General features: G+C 41.1%; 1 protein-coding gene across 1 annotated transcript; it reads right to left on the reverse strand.

Moving 5' to 3' along the window:
• Positions 1-1,944: 1,944 nt before the first annotated feature.
• Positions 1,945-11,948, reverse strand: depdc7b (DEP domain containing 7, paralog b). Its single transcript, XM_053641952.1, has 9 exons — positions 11,856-11,948; positions 8,413-8,833; positions 8,156-8,277; positions 7,665-7,851; positions 7,267-7,532; positions 6,003-6,145; positions 4,677-4,802; positions 4,425-4,500; positions 1,945-4,106 (listed from the first exon to the last, which is right to left on the reverse strand). Exons 1-9 carry the CDS (start codon positions 11,938-11,940, stop codon positions 3,883-3,885), a joined length of 1,650 nt encoding a protein of 549 aa, XP_053497927.1. The 5' UTR covers positions 11,941-11,948; the 3' UTR covers positions 1,945-3,882.
• Positions 11,949-15,424: the final 3,476 nt, after the last annotated feature.

Consider the following 15,424-nt stretch of genomic DNA (forward strand, 5'->3'; position numbering starts at 1 on the left):
AGCCCTTACTGGACACAGTAGGTGCAATTTCTCTTGTTCCACTGTGAGGAACAGAGGAGGGCAGAAAGCCTAAAACACTATTGGCTGGGCAGCACATGTAGGCACTTTAGGAATATAATCCAGCCTAGGATATAGGAAGACCTTGGCTAATCCATGGGAAAAGTCAAGGCAGGAAGGGGCAACATAGAGTTTGTAGATCTCCTAATCGCTTGAGAGATGCCAGGGCCAGCAGAAGAGCTACCTTTAGAGTCAGAAGCTTCTCTGAGGCTGACCCTAAGGGCTCAAATGGGGCACCTGACAGACCTTCCAGAACCACAGAAAGGTCTCAGGAAGGTATCCATGGTCTGCAGATGACCTCAGCCGCCTGACACCACGCATAAACCTCAAAGTTAGAGGATGATGCCCCACAGAAGCCTCATCAACAGGGACGTGGCCGGCCGAAATGGCGGCCACGTGGACCCTGATTGTAGAAGGAGCCAACCCTGCTGAGAAACGTCCTCATAAGAACTCCAGGACTGTAGCTATTGCTCAGTTCACTGGGTCTAGCTGACGTTCCTCACACCAGGAGGCAAAAAGTTGCCACTTGAGCACATACAATTTCCTCATGGATGGTGCTCTAGCAATCAACATGGTCTCTACAACCTCAGTTGTGAGACCAGAATCTATGAGCTGGTGCCCCTCAGGGGCCAGACCCACAGTTTCCATAGTTCCAGCCAAGGGTGATAAATCAGCCCTCTGGCTTGATACAGTCGATCCCTGTGGCTGGGAATCTCGGATGGGAGTGCCATCCAGCAGGGATATTATCTCTGAGAACCATATTCGTGCTGGCCAATAAGGTGCTACTAGCAGCAGATGTAGAAAGTCTTGGTGAACTCTCGCTAAAACTTGTGGGAGCAGAGCGATCACGGGAAAAACGTACAGATGTGACCTCAGCCATGTGTGCACCATGGCGTCCATCCCCAGTGGTGTGGGAGGAGTGAGGGGGAACCACAGCGGCAGTCTGTTGTCTCCTCAGAGGCGAACACATCCACTTCCGCTTGGCCGAACCTCAGCCATATGGACGCCACCACTTGTGGATAAAGACTCCAATTCCTGGGCCTCAGCCCCTGCCTCAACAGGATGTCTGCCCCTACATTCCAGTTGCCTAGAATGTACATTGCACTCACTGACAAAAACTTTCCCTCTGCTCAGAGAAGAATTAGTTGCACCTGCCTGAACAGGGGGCACGAACATAATCCTCCCTGGTGGTTGATATATGAGACCATTGCTGTGTTGTCTGTCACAACTAACACATGATGACCTTTCAATTGAGGAAGAAAGAATTTCAGTGCAAGAAACAAGGCCTGCATTTCTAGGCGATTTATATGCCCCTCCAGATGAGGTCAGCTCCAGAGACCGTGAGCTGGACAGCCATCTAAGACCATACCTCAGCCCATGAGGGAGGCGTCTGTTATTACTGTCTTGCAATAAGGAGATGCCCTAGAGGGTACTAGAGTGATAATGAGTCTTTATTAGTCACATATACATTATAGCACAGTGAAATTCTTATTTTTGCATATTCCAGCATGTTAGAAAGCTGGGGTCAGAGCACAGAGTCAGCCATGATACAGCAGCCCTGGAGCAGAGCTGGTTAAGGGCTCAAGGGACCAACAGTGGTAGCTTGGCAGTGCAATAGACCCAATGGTATGACATTGGCTGCTGCTGCCATAAGCCCCAACCGTCTCTCGTAGAGATCCCAGATCCAGCTTTAGCTTGCTCATGTTGATAGGATTGACCCTACGCATGTTGGGGATAGGAACACCCTCATCATAGTAGAATCCTTATAACCTCTAGAGAAGTTGTCCTCTGCATACTTTTCTTGAGGTTCAACCTGAGCCCCAAGCTCCTCATGTGGGCGAAAACAACATCTCGATGTTGATGCGCCAGTTCCCTGGATTGTGCTAGAATTAACCATTCATCCAAGTAGTTTAGTACACTGATGCCCTGGAGTCATAATGGAGCCAGAACGGCATCCATGCACTTTGTAAATGTTCGAGGGGATAAAACTAGCCCAAAGAGAAGAACCTGATATTGGTATGCATTGCCTCCAAACGCAAACCTCAGGAACTTCCTGTGACTGCACAATATTTCTATGTGGAAATATGCGTCTTTTAGACGTATCGTCACAAACCAGTCCTCAAACTGAATATGTGGAACGATAAGTTTGAGCGTCAGCATCTTGAACCTGTATGTCAGAAGAGCATGGTTCAGATGATGCAGATCTATAATTGGTTGCATACTCCCATCTTTTTTGCAGACCAGGAAATAATGGCTGCCAAGGTCTGAACTGGACCTGGTAACCCTTTTCTACAGTAGACAGAACCCATGGAGACACATTTGGCAGTAGTTTCCACGCTGCCAGATGGTCTTTTAGTGACGTTAACTTTTCCACATTCTATTGGAGGGAAAGCATCAGATTTTTGCTGCCCTGTGACAGCTTGCTGAAAACTTGGGATAGCCTTGGCTAGGGGAGGCCCTACTGTAGCACTGGGGGCTAACTGCCCTAACAACCTCATCACTGAAAGAGCCATAGGTTCCCGAGCCCTGCATTAGAATGAAGAAAGTTTGATAGTGATTTTAACCATGGCATGGAAGTTGGTGCCAGCTGGGCTGGTTTGAGTATTTCAGAAACTGCTGATCTTCTGGAAATGTCACACACACTGGAAAGGTCTCTAGAGTTTACACAGAATGGTGTAAAGAACAAAAAACATCCAGTGAACCGAGGGTCTGCCGGCTGAAACACCTTGTAATGAGAGAGATCAGAGGAGAATGACCAGACTGGTCTGAGCTGACAAATCTATAGAAGACCACATCAAGTTCCACTTCTGTCAGCCAAGAACAGGAATCTGAGGCTCTCATGGGCACAGACTCACCCAAACTGGACAGATGAAGACTGGAAAAAGTTCAGGCGATTTAAAAAAAATAAAATAATAAAAATCACCTGGACCATTTGTCCAGTTTGGGTGAGTCTGTTCCCATGAGAGCCTCAGATTCCTGTTCTTGTCCCATCCACCACAAAGCTCGATGTTTTGTGCATTCCGAGATGCATTTCTTCTCACCATAGTTGTAAAGAATGATTGAGTTACTAGATCCTTCCTGGCAGCTCAAACCAGTCTAGCCATTTTCATTTGATCATACTTAACAAGAGCAGGTTGGTAGAAGAGTATAAACAGCAGGGTGAGAGAGGTATAACACCACACCCAAGGATGATAGCAAGGGCATGGAATGTCAAAAAAACACCCTACAGAGTTGCATAAAAATATTTTTCATATTCATGCATATTAAAATAGGTACATAAAATTCCAAGTAAAGGGTCTGAAGCAGCAATTCAAAAGACGTCCCAATCGAACAGTGTTTGGCATTTATTTTTGCTTTTGAATAGAATAAGAGTGATTAAGATTATGAAACTGGCATGATGGCAAAAAGTAACTCCTATTTCTGTAAATCAGAAATATTACCATTTTCAAAAGATCTCCCTTTAGCACACTTTACCCTACCTAAAAATGTACTTTTGAGACAGAAACACCTTGAATGAATTTGTCCTACTCTAATAAATTGTAATGGCGGTCTAACAGTAAGAGGCACAAAAAGCACCCAGTGTAAAAAGCACCCATGCCGATGAGAAAACTATCAGGTTTTTAGGATTGCAAATTGATCTGGACATCGAAATGAATGTTGCACCAATCTATAAAAAGTGTTTATTAGTGTTCGCATCATCTCAGTATACCATTATATATTTAGAAAAAACAATTTACCTTCTTTCTCAACACATACAAAGTAAAAATCAACAAATTAAAATCTACATAAAATGTCTAAACATTTCCATGAAAAAGGATAAAATAATTACACTTCAGACAATCTGACTGTGCTCAGTCTAGACCCAAAATACTGAGCAAAAATGTCAGGATGGCCTTTGTAGAACTGTGCCAGCAGTCTCTTCTTCTCCTTCATGGAGTACTTTGTATTTTCATCGATATTCCTGAGCAGTATGATCAACTCTGTGTTTGTCAGACTTTTTACAGTATCGTGGTACACATCACTTGAAATTTGCTGACAGAATGCAGGGCCTAGGAAACAAGAGATAGAAAAATATGAAATTCAGTGAAACAGTCACCAGCCAGGTTTAAAAACAAGAAAAAAAAACACTAGTTCTAATACAGATAATACAATACAGACTAAAACAGATGCTAGTGTGTCTCTGGATACATTAAATATAAAAAGTATGTAAAAGCAACACCACAGTTTTATATCACTCTTACAATCACACAAATTTCAGCATCTTTCCTCACCTCCAGATTGTAATTCCAAGTGGTACCTACCTAACAAAGATCAGTGGTTGTAATATTTCATTTAAAAAGGTGAAATAAATATGACGAATGACATACCCTGTGTGTTGGGGTCCTTCTTTTTTGCAATGTTGTCCAGCTTGTCACTGACCAGCTTGTGCAGAGAACCTGGGATCTAATGAGATTATTCAATTGATCATGTTGGATATGTTAGTCAGAACTAATCTTTGCTGTCGAAGACAGAAAAATCAATCCATAAGATTAAGAATGGATATAGATAAAGGATGGATTTGTAAAATAAAAAATAAAAAAAATAAAGTCAAGTTGTCATTAAAACCAAGTCTATAATACCTTCAAGATGTCCTCATGGTTATCTAGCATGAAGAGCAAAAGCAGGTCCACTTTGCCTTTTGAGAGGCTCTTGCTTTGTATTATGGATCTACCAAATGTTTTCTTCACAAAAATTCGATTCTCGATCTGAAAGACAATTTGTAACGAATATGCTTTAAACTTAAAAAGAAAAGTGACCACAACTTTTAAAAAAGAAAAACAAAAAAAACTCTAAATCTCAGAAAGCTTGAATAACTAACAGCAGGTAGTTGTACAGCTTTGTGGGTAATGTAGAAAACTGTTAACCAACTAAAGAGTAAATACTGATTTTATATATTGATATGGAAGTCATTCAGGCTGGATTTTTCCTTAATCAATGTACACAACCAGTCAAACGTTTGCACAGACTAGCTCCTTGAAGGGACTTCATTTTTACCTCTGCTAGTTCAGAATAATAATGAAAACACTGACGCTATGAAATAAATTATTCAGTGAGCAAAACGATCAATCAAATCCATTTCATGTTTGCCATTTCCTAACCCACTCTTCTCAACCAGCTTCATGTGGGAACTTCACCAAGAAAGCATTTCTTAACAGCACATTTGGGCTGCTTCACCTAAGTTTTAAATAAAAAACACCACTTGTTCAGAGAACTTCAGTCCAAGTAAAAACGTCCAATCAAAATAACACTTCAATTCAGATAATAAATGTACTGTATATATGGGCATTAAATTCACCAGCAGTGAATTCGGAGCAGTGCTGGTTAAGGCTCTGGGTTACTGATCAGAAGGTCGGGGGTTCAAGCCCCAGCGCTGCCAAACTGCCACTGTTGGGCCCTTGAGCACGGCCCTTAACCCTCTCTGCTCCAGGGGTGCTGTATCCAACTTCCCAACATGCTGGGGTATGCGAAGAAAAAGAATTTCACTGTTCTGTAATGTATATGTGATCAATAAAGACTCATTATCATTACATACATTTGTTGTAGAAAATAATTTCAACCAGACGAATGAATTAAAATGTCCGAGACGAGGAGATATTTATTCACTCTAGAGAAGCCAAACATTTCACTGGTGGTGGAGTACATTTCTGAAAGAGACCTTCTTTAGCATGAAATGTGCCGTTTACTCAAACATGATCAGATTAACAAGCCAAACTGAACCAAGATGTCAACCGTTTGCATATTAATAACAACATTACTGAATTTGAAATGTTAATCACGGAGAACTTGGTGTGTGAAAATTTAAAAAATAAAAAAATAAAAAATAAAAGATGAGAAATCAATATTAATCCCAGTGTGATGAAATGTGTTCCGTTTTCTAGTTATACACAGTACTGTACACACCCTACCTCCTTATGAATGCGGAGGTGTTGTGGGTCTGCAGCCAGCGACATGAAGCTCAGCAGCCTGTACAGCTCTTCTCTATTAGCCGCAGGAAGCAACTTCAGACACAGCTGTAACACCTCCAGAGCCACGTCAAATTTCCCATTCACTGCCGATAAACCAGAGATTTAACACACAGTACGCACAGGATAACGTTCACTAATACTTTGTTGAAGCGCCTTTTGATTTTATTACGCCACTCAGTCTTTTTGTGCAAGAGTCCATCAGCGTGGCACATCTCAACTTAACATTTCCCCAGTCTTTCTTGCAAAAAACATTCTAGAACAGTCAAACTGTAGGGGCATCTCCTGTACACAGTCTGCTTCAGGTCACTCCACAGATTTTTAGTTGGATTCAGGTCTGCATTCTGGCTAGGCCATTCAAAAACATTTGTCTTTTGGTTAAGCTGTTCCTTTGTTGATTTGCTGGATGTATGCTTTGAATCATTGTCATGCTGAAAGGCCTTTTCATTTTCTTACTTGCTTACAAGCAAGACACCTGAAGGTTTTGCACTAAAATCGGCTGGTATTTGTAGCCATTCATGATCCCCTCCACTTTGATAAAAGCCCCAGTTCTGGCTGAAAAGAAGAGAAGCCCTAAAGCCCATCTAGCCACCCTACCCCATATCCCACACGAAGAATGTGAGAGATTGTCGTCACATGCAGGGAGTAATCAGTACTCGTCAGATTTTCCTGCAGCTCCTTTAATGTTGCTGTAGGTCTCTTGGCAGCCTCCCAGGTAAGTTTTTGTCTCGTCCTTTTGTAAATTTTGGATGGACATCCCATTCTTAGTGATGTCACTGTGGTGTGCAATTTTTTTTTCACATGCTGATGACTGCCTTCACGGTCTTCCCTGGTACATCTAACGTTTTGGAAATGCTTTTATACCCCTCTCCTGATCGAGATCTTTAAATAAGCGAGATACTGTACATGCTTTGTAAGCTCTTCTGTAGATCATGGCTTCAGCAGTTGGATAAAACCAAGATTTTGTCTAGAAAATCTTACAGAAACAGCTGATCTTTATTTGGGATTAACCAGAATCATTTCTTTGATGACAGCTGTATGATAATTACTTTTCAACATGAGATTGAATGTGATTGGTTCATTCTGAACACAGCCACAGTTATAAAATGGTGTGCACACTTATGCAACCAGGTTGTTTTTCCATTTTGAGGGTGGAAAAAGTTCTGACATGATTTATCTTTGTTTCATCATTGCAGTCCTAACTTACCCAAAAGTTCAGTAATGTGTGTGTAGACATCATTCAGTCCACTAGGGAGGAGAGGCTGGAAACTGGCCTGTCCATAGTGTTTAGCCAGGATTTCAAACAGTAGAGCTTTGCATTGCTGGATGCCTGCGAGTCTCTGTCCACATTCTTCATCACCCTCATCTTCATCGTCCAGTGAAAGGCCGGGGAGCTCTCTGCTCACCTCTACCACCTGCTGGTCTGGCAGAAAGTCCATCAGCTCTAATGCTGCCAAGAGCCACTCATCTTTTCTGCAGGAGAGCAAAACATTTTCTACTAGAAATCATGAAGCAGACACAAAGGCAATCGCAATTTACGACAAACTAAATTATTTCCATTTTATGTCGATTTCATTTTATTTAGCCAAAGCAATTTTAACTCACTGCGATTCCTTGAAAGCCTTTAGTATTTCTCTGTCAAGATAGTTACTGGTGTAGAGAATGTCAGGCTCATTATTGTTGCCAGCTGAAAGGGGACACTCTCCACAGTCCAGAACACCATCCAGCAGAGGGAGCTCGATCAGCTGCAGCAACCGCTGAACTGTCTGCTCCTGCCACACCTTACTGACCACTGAGAGGCAGACACAGGCAGACAGGGCGACAGACACAGGCAGACAGGGCGACAGACACAGGCAGACAGGGCGACAGACACAGGCAGACAGGGCGACAGACACAGGCAGACAGGGCGACAGACACAGGCAGACAGGGCGACAGACACAGGCAGACAGGGCGACAGACACAGGCAGACAGGGCGACAGACACACTGAATGGATATTTATATTTTATAAGGTAGAGTAAAAATACACAGTGGGAGTATTTGCCAGTGCAGCACATCCCATGTCTCAGTCATGACTCCAAAGTTTTGCAAAGGCTACCTGATTGTGGTAAACCCTCAGCATGGAGAAAGCTAAGGCTAAGGTCAATCTCCTCCAGCAGGATGTTCATAATGTGGCCTGGTTTTACTGGAGTACTGTGAGAGAACAGTGGGTCATCATCCCTGCAAAGTCATCCACAGCAAAACAGTATTCATATTAGTTGCTCTGGACCTCATCTTCCAGTGAAAGTAAAACAAGAGAACATACTATATACACAACTCTAGGCTTGTATACGTAACCTAAAGAGGACAAATCACCTGTGTAGTCGGCTGTCTGTTTCTCTCTCATTGCTGGGAGAAGCAAGCACATTCTCTGCACTGCTCAGCACAGGAGTCTGGGCACTCAGAAACCGGTACAGGCTGCTGACGCTGTCCTGAAACTCTGACAGCTTGCTCTCCTTCCCAAATGGTTTACACGCTACTGCTTCAAACACCTTGCAGTCCAGTAGAGCCTGACACACACGCACGGCTTTGGCTCTGGGCACTTCAGCGTTCCCCAAAACCTTCCTCTGGTCAATGTAGGCTTGGATTACAGTAACTGCATCAGACCCCACAAAGCAATTGTCATGACATTTCAGGAAGTGACGTCGCCGCTTCACCTTCACCTCTGACTGGAGGTGAGAGATCAGTCTGCTCCAGATGAAGCTGGTCTGGCACGGAGCAACAAGCATGTGCTGATCTACAGAACATATTTATAAAGCTATTACAGAATACAAATCAAGCTTCTGACTTACTGTAATTTATACAATTTCTCAATTACATAAATTCAGCTTCCAAGTCACATGAGGATTAAAATAATCCGATCAGTTATCCAATCAGCAGCTTCAGTTAACGTTCTCATCAACCATCAGAACGGAAAAAAGTGACGAACTGTTGTGCCAAACAGGCTAGTCTGAGTGTTTCAGAAACTGCTGATCTCCTATGACTTTCAAGCACAACAGTCTGAGGAGCTTACATGGAGTGGTGCATAAAGAAAACAAAACATCCAGTGAGGTGCAGTTCTGTGAGCAGAAGCGCCTGGTCAACGAAAGAAATCATAAGCAAATGGCCAGAATGATTTCAGCTGACCGGAAGGCTACAGTAACTCATAACTCTTTACAACCGTGTTGAGCAGAAAAGTATCTCAGAATAAACCCTTCCTCCAAGGAAGGAAACCACACTTCCTCAATGCTAGGGCTGTGCCATATTGCATCATCCCTCCCTATGATAAGAATTTGTCGTCCTGTGATGCTGATGAAGTAGTCAATGACATGTTTACGTGCCGTAGCGTGGGCGTCTCACACGCAGAACAAGAACAATCACGGCAGAAGGCGTCGTTCCAGCACTAGACGAGGAAGATAAATTAATCCCCAACAAAAGGAGCTTCCTTTGTAATGTGGAAGTGGCTCGGATACAACATTTCTGTTTGGTTTTTCCATGGGTTAGATTATGAATCCTGCGAGTATTGGGGTTTACATTTTTACTGGAGTTTTAATTTGTGAATAAAATTCATATTCTATTTTGAAATTGGTAGAGAGTTTCACTTTTGATGACGTTCAGGACGAACTTTTTTGGATCAATGTTTGTGTTCTCAAGGACTGTAACGCTGATGTGACTTGTGGCCAAAAAGTCCGTGCTGAATGTTACGATTTTTCATATCATTTATATCATTACCCTAAAAAAAAAAAAAGAAAAAAAAAAGAAAAGAAAAAGAAAAGAAAATACCATGAAATATTTTGTTTCATGTTTAGTTTTATTTTTACGTAAAATCACCCAGCCCTACTTAACACGAGACTTACCTCGTAATTGTTTAAATCATTAAACAATAAAATGGATTTTAAAGAGATTAATGAATTAACCTAAGATCTAAATGACACTATAATAAAATAGTTAAAGAACTAACAATTCTCACAAAACATTAATTAAAAATAGTTTTCATGGATAAAATTGACCGCCGATTCAAAGTTTTTAAAACCGTAGATGATCCCTACATAAATATACAGAAATAAATTGAATAAATTAGAGCTGCAACAAATAATCGATAAAATGGATAATCGTTGTCAACGAATCTCATTATTGATTAGTTGGGCTGCGCATGGCACAGCGGAGATTTACTCATGTTACTTCTGTTCCGAAAACACGCTTTGGAGAGTAAATACTAAAGTTTGTCCCAAATGAAGTACTGTACACTTACACTATGCACTGTAAGGGTTAGGGTGTGGATTTTAGAAAGGTAATATCATCTCAAATATATCACTAGCGTTTTTTGTTTTACTAACTGGAAGTACGTCATACGTACGCTAGCATTAGCAGACACCCAGAGTCACCGACAATGACTTTCTTCAGTTTACTTTGTCAGTGATACCTTTTTCTTCCCAACATGACCTCAGTCCTCATCAGACAGAGGCCAAATCACCACATGACTCAGGAAGAAAGTCCTCTAAGGCAGGAAAGCATTTTATATTAAACACTGCGGAGAGCAAACAGTGCCGCACGAGCACAAAGTTATGTTTACATCCAAAATGCTCCACTGTGTGTAAGGGGCAGGGGAAACTGGTACAAGCTGCTTAAAAGGTTTAGTTTAATTTAAGTTTATAGTCATTATATGCTGTATTTGCACACTTGCAGTGTAAATTCTGTCATTTATTATAATGGAAGTAATGTGTTGGTAACGAGGCCGCGTTGCTCCTCACGCACAGTGTAGACACGCTGATACAGCGCGAGTAAGATCTGTAATGTCTAATTAAAACACTACGATCAAAAGTAAACAAATAAAATAATATTCCTGAAGGCAGTGAGTAACAGAAACCACAAGGGGCAGGGAAAGTGAGATTTTATTATTAATTTAGTACTGTAGCTTTAATTCTGTGCTTTTTGTGCATCCATAACAATACAATAAAATAATAATGATATATATAAAGTTTATTTTAGTTAATATTTAGTATTTACACTATTTTTTATAGATGCACAAAAAGCACTGAATTAAACTACAGTCCTAAATTAATAATATATATTCTGGTGTGTGTTGGGTTCTTTTCTGCTTTGGACAAACAGTTGTGTAAAGTTTTAGTCTGAAGTTTATATTTGTATACAAGCTTATACGCTCAGTTTGTGGATTTTATTTATTTTAAAAAAGGAAGAGGTACTGAAAGCTTGCCCCATCCAATTAATAATAAATAAATAAATACAGCCAACTAATCGATTATGAAAATAGTTGTTAGTTGCAGCCCTAGAATAAATACACATCAAGTATCAGTATACCATGTACAAGAAACTATGAAAAGAACAAACAACAACAACAAAACCTAGTTTTATCCAGCAAATCCTTTACAACCTTAAAATGAGAGGAAAACTTACTCTAAACAGCAAGTTAAATATGAGGAGCTGTAGCTGTGCTGAAAAGCAAAATAAATCATGATGCATCAAGATGTTTGAGGTTCTCAAGAACTTTAAGAACCTCCTAATGCAACATGATTTCTTCAAAGCACTAATGTTTATACTTAAGTTGAAGAGTTACAACATGTTACTATAATTAAAAGGCCACAAAGAACACCAGTGGTCCTATAAGTAGTAGCTCATGCAGCTTAAAACATTCACAATAGTATTTATTTATTTATTTACTTTTAATTCAGATGTAATAATTTGTCACGCCACTGCATTAATTCACAAACAATTAGAGGCGGTTCTTTAACCTTGAGATGATTTCACTCAATAAAATGAAAGTTCTTTACCAGCAGGATAGTGCATGGGGCTGTACAGTTTCCCCGCAAGGTTTAAAGCAGCAGCTCGCTCTTTCACAGTCGTCATATTTTCTCTTTCAGCCAACAAATCAAGCCGAGCTGTTTATCAAAACTTCAGGCTCGCGCGTTTCATGCCATCAATTAGCGAATCTGCTTCCTATTGGCTCACAGCTGTATGGCTCACCTCAGCCAATCAGCGTCAACCAGTAATTGGCACCTTAAAGTACGTCCTATCCTATACATCTTACGTCCTAAACCTCCTTACCGTACCAATAGTAAACAATACGATGTTATTGATTATCTTGACACACTATGTAGTACGGAAGCCTAGTATACGCGGTTTGAGATGTAGCCAAAGAGCTATAACAGATTTTGTACGGAAGGTGGCAGCAAAGTATCAAAGGCTTTCCTTCAGCATCCTAAAACGCTCTTGGAATTGTTTCCTTTTTAGAAAAAGGTTCTGAAATTCAAAGAACGCTCGAGGAACCTTTTTAAAGAGCCTGTATGTGATGTGCAAAGTCACTGAAGCTTTCCTTCATTTTTTGGTACCTGGTTGTCCCCGTTTGGCTTCAGGTTTTTTGTTGTTGTTGTTGTTGTTAAATCAATTTTTAAGTGTCATCAGAGGTTGGCTAGCATGTTGGCTAACAGTTTTGGTTCTCCTCAAAACAGAAAATCAATCAACATAGGTATACCTTGCTTTGTGGGTCAGATTTTACTCACTCACTCACTTTCACTACCCTGAATGGGGGTCATCAGTCCATGGCAGGGCACCTTGCACACACACACACACACACACACACACACACATTCACAGTCCAGGAGGAAACCAGAGAACCCAAAAGAAACCCATGCGGACACAGAAACTTCACACAGACAGTAACCCGGGCTAGTATCGGACCATGGACTCTGGAGGGACTCTGGAGGGACTCTGGGTCAGATTTATTTACTTCAAAATAGCCCATCTGCACTCTTCTTTAAGGCGTTTCAATAATTTTGTCAACGTCCAGTATGCGTTTTAGACTCTACATAACTTATTGTTTGCTCTAACAAATGTATGTTTGCATACATCATTCCTAAATAACCCGTTATTTAATGGAAATAAAATTGAAATGATGAACAGTGTTGATATAAATACTACAAGTGGTTATCACTAGAATTTCAGTAAAATCACATCAATAGAATTTTCTATTAATACAAACTGCCTGCCTGTATGTCTGTTTATTCCCTCTATTTCGCCACTCTGTCTATATTCTCTTGTGTTCAACCTTTCAGCTGCACTATTCTCATCTCTCTCGGCTGCTGGCAGCAGACTGGATTTTCCATCTCGGAAGCAGGTGGACCGCTCCCATCCGCGTTCAAAATATAAGATGTGCCTGCAAACTCAGCGTCTGCAATGTTTCACGTCATGCACGTAAATAGAGTGCAAATGGAAAACATGGAGCTGTGTGTGTTACCCACATGGATGGTAAACCACAAGAACATTGACCTTGCATTTTACAGATCCTGTTGGGAATTTTTTTTTAAAGTCCACCCCCCTCTCTGTCACTAAGCTTAACACTATGCACATGTATCAGGGTCAGTGGTCAGCTTGTGGTTCTGCGTAGTTGATACTTACGTTAATGATTAAGATTAGGTTCTGAGCTAGTGCCAGGTTCAGAAAACATTTAGGATTATGGACTATATGTATTATTTACATTATTTCGTGTTCACTAACCTGAACGTAAACAAATGCGAGTATGTGTCCGAAAGAACAGAAGGACACATACTCGCAGAAAAGAAACCGATAACCATAAAGGTGCCCTGGAGAGCTACCCATAATGCAGAATGATATTAGATAATGGTAACAATACAGCAAAGGTCAGCACACCTGGATGAGCATACAGAGGAAGGAGAGTGCTGTTTGTAGAGATATAAATAGAGATCTGAGTCATCAGGCAGCTTAATCCTTCCTTGTAAGTTGTATCTTTTGGTCTTATTCTAGTTGAGCGCTCTCTCTCTCTCTCTCTCTCTCTCTCTCTCTCTCTCTCTCCATAGTTCTGTGTTGGAGTGGTTCACTTTCACTGGCTCTCTTTGTGTGCAAACGCTGCTAACAATCTTGAAATGATTGCAGTCAGCCGTCTGTGCCAAATGTCTGCAGGGGATCAGATACATGAATAAAATATCTTCAAAGAAATCTTTGTTCAAGTAGAAAATGAGAGCTTCAAATTTCACTGGGAAGACTGCTGAATAGGAATGGTTCACAGACTTCTACATTCATGACATGTGTTGCATAAAGTGTTTTTCCATACATACAACTCTTGGTTACACATTAAGGGAGATGGGGAGTTAATTCGTGGTGTATGAAGAACGTATGAGCGGTGTCGGACATACCAGTTGTTACTGCATTCTGCTCTGGCACTTGCTTGTAAACCCATTACAACAATAATCATGATAGCTTCACGTAACATGTAACATAAATTGCACATAAGATTTTAACTTTTTTGATTCTAAAATCATCCCTAGAACCGTGTGTAGTTTTTAATGATAGTCTTCCAAAAGGCCTAGGGTGAGTGCTGTTTCTAATTTGGTTCTAGCAAATAGCTGCGGAGTTAACTTTATGACTAAATTACAACTCCTCGATGTCCTTTAGTGAGTGCACTCCTGGACGTCCTTCCGTGAGTGTAGAATTGGCAGGGAATGACTGACTGTTGCATTTTCATTACGTTTGACTCTTGATATTTTAGACCAGAGTGCATATAAGGCCAAGCTTTGACTGCGATGCAAATCTTGGACACACACACACACACAGAGTTACTATTTCAGCAGCTTACGTTCCACTGACCCACTGCAGACCAAAGCACCACATGTCCCAGATTCCTGAAACTTCTTAGATCAAACAGACTCAAACTTCCTCTCGTCCAATCAGTTGGGACATGCAGTGTATCTAAATCAAACAGACTCAAACAAAGGAAAACAAATCTGATCTGGAGCGACAAACTTAGCTTGGGTAAGTTTTCAGCATGTCTGAGTGCATTTGTGATGCAGTGTGTGTGTGTGTGTGTGTGTGTGTGTGTGTGTGTGTGTGTGTGTGTGTGTGTTTTGGGATCTGGAGCATGCTTCACTGTGGCCATATCGGAACGCAAGCTTGAATAGAGCCAATGAAAACTCCAAAGACCAGCATTCAGCTTTAAGTCTGCCTTTTAGTTTTCACAGTGAAGTACACTTTTGATGAATGATTTATCAGAGTACAGGATACAGAAGTGTGTGTTAACAGATGCGAGCAATAACACGAGTATGCATTTGGTCAAGAGGGCCCAACTGCAACAGATTCCATACATTGTGGATAGTTTACAAGAAGCTTTTAAGATTTTTGACTAAAGAGCCAATCTGAGGTAGAAAGAACATTTTATACACTACTGTATATGGCCATAGCTACATGGACACCTGACCACCACACCAATACGTGGTTCTTCCCCAAACTTCTGCCACAAAGTTACATTTACAATTTCCCTTCACTGGAACTAAGAGACCCAAACCAGCATGACAGTGTCCCTGTGCTCAAAGCGAGCTCC

The sequence above is a fragment of the Ictalurus furcatus genome, chromosome 14 (genome assembly GCF_023375685.1).
Source record: "Ictalurus furcatus strain D&B chromosome 14, Billie_1.0, whole genome shotgun sequence".
Classification (NCBI taxonomy): Eukaryota; Metazoa; Chordata; class Actinopteri; order Siluriformes; family Ictaluridae; genus Ictalurus; species Ictalurus furcatus.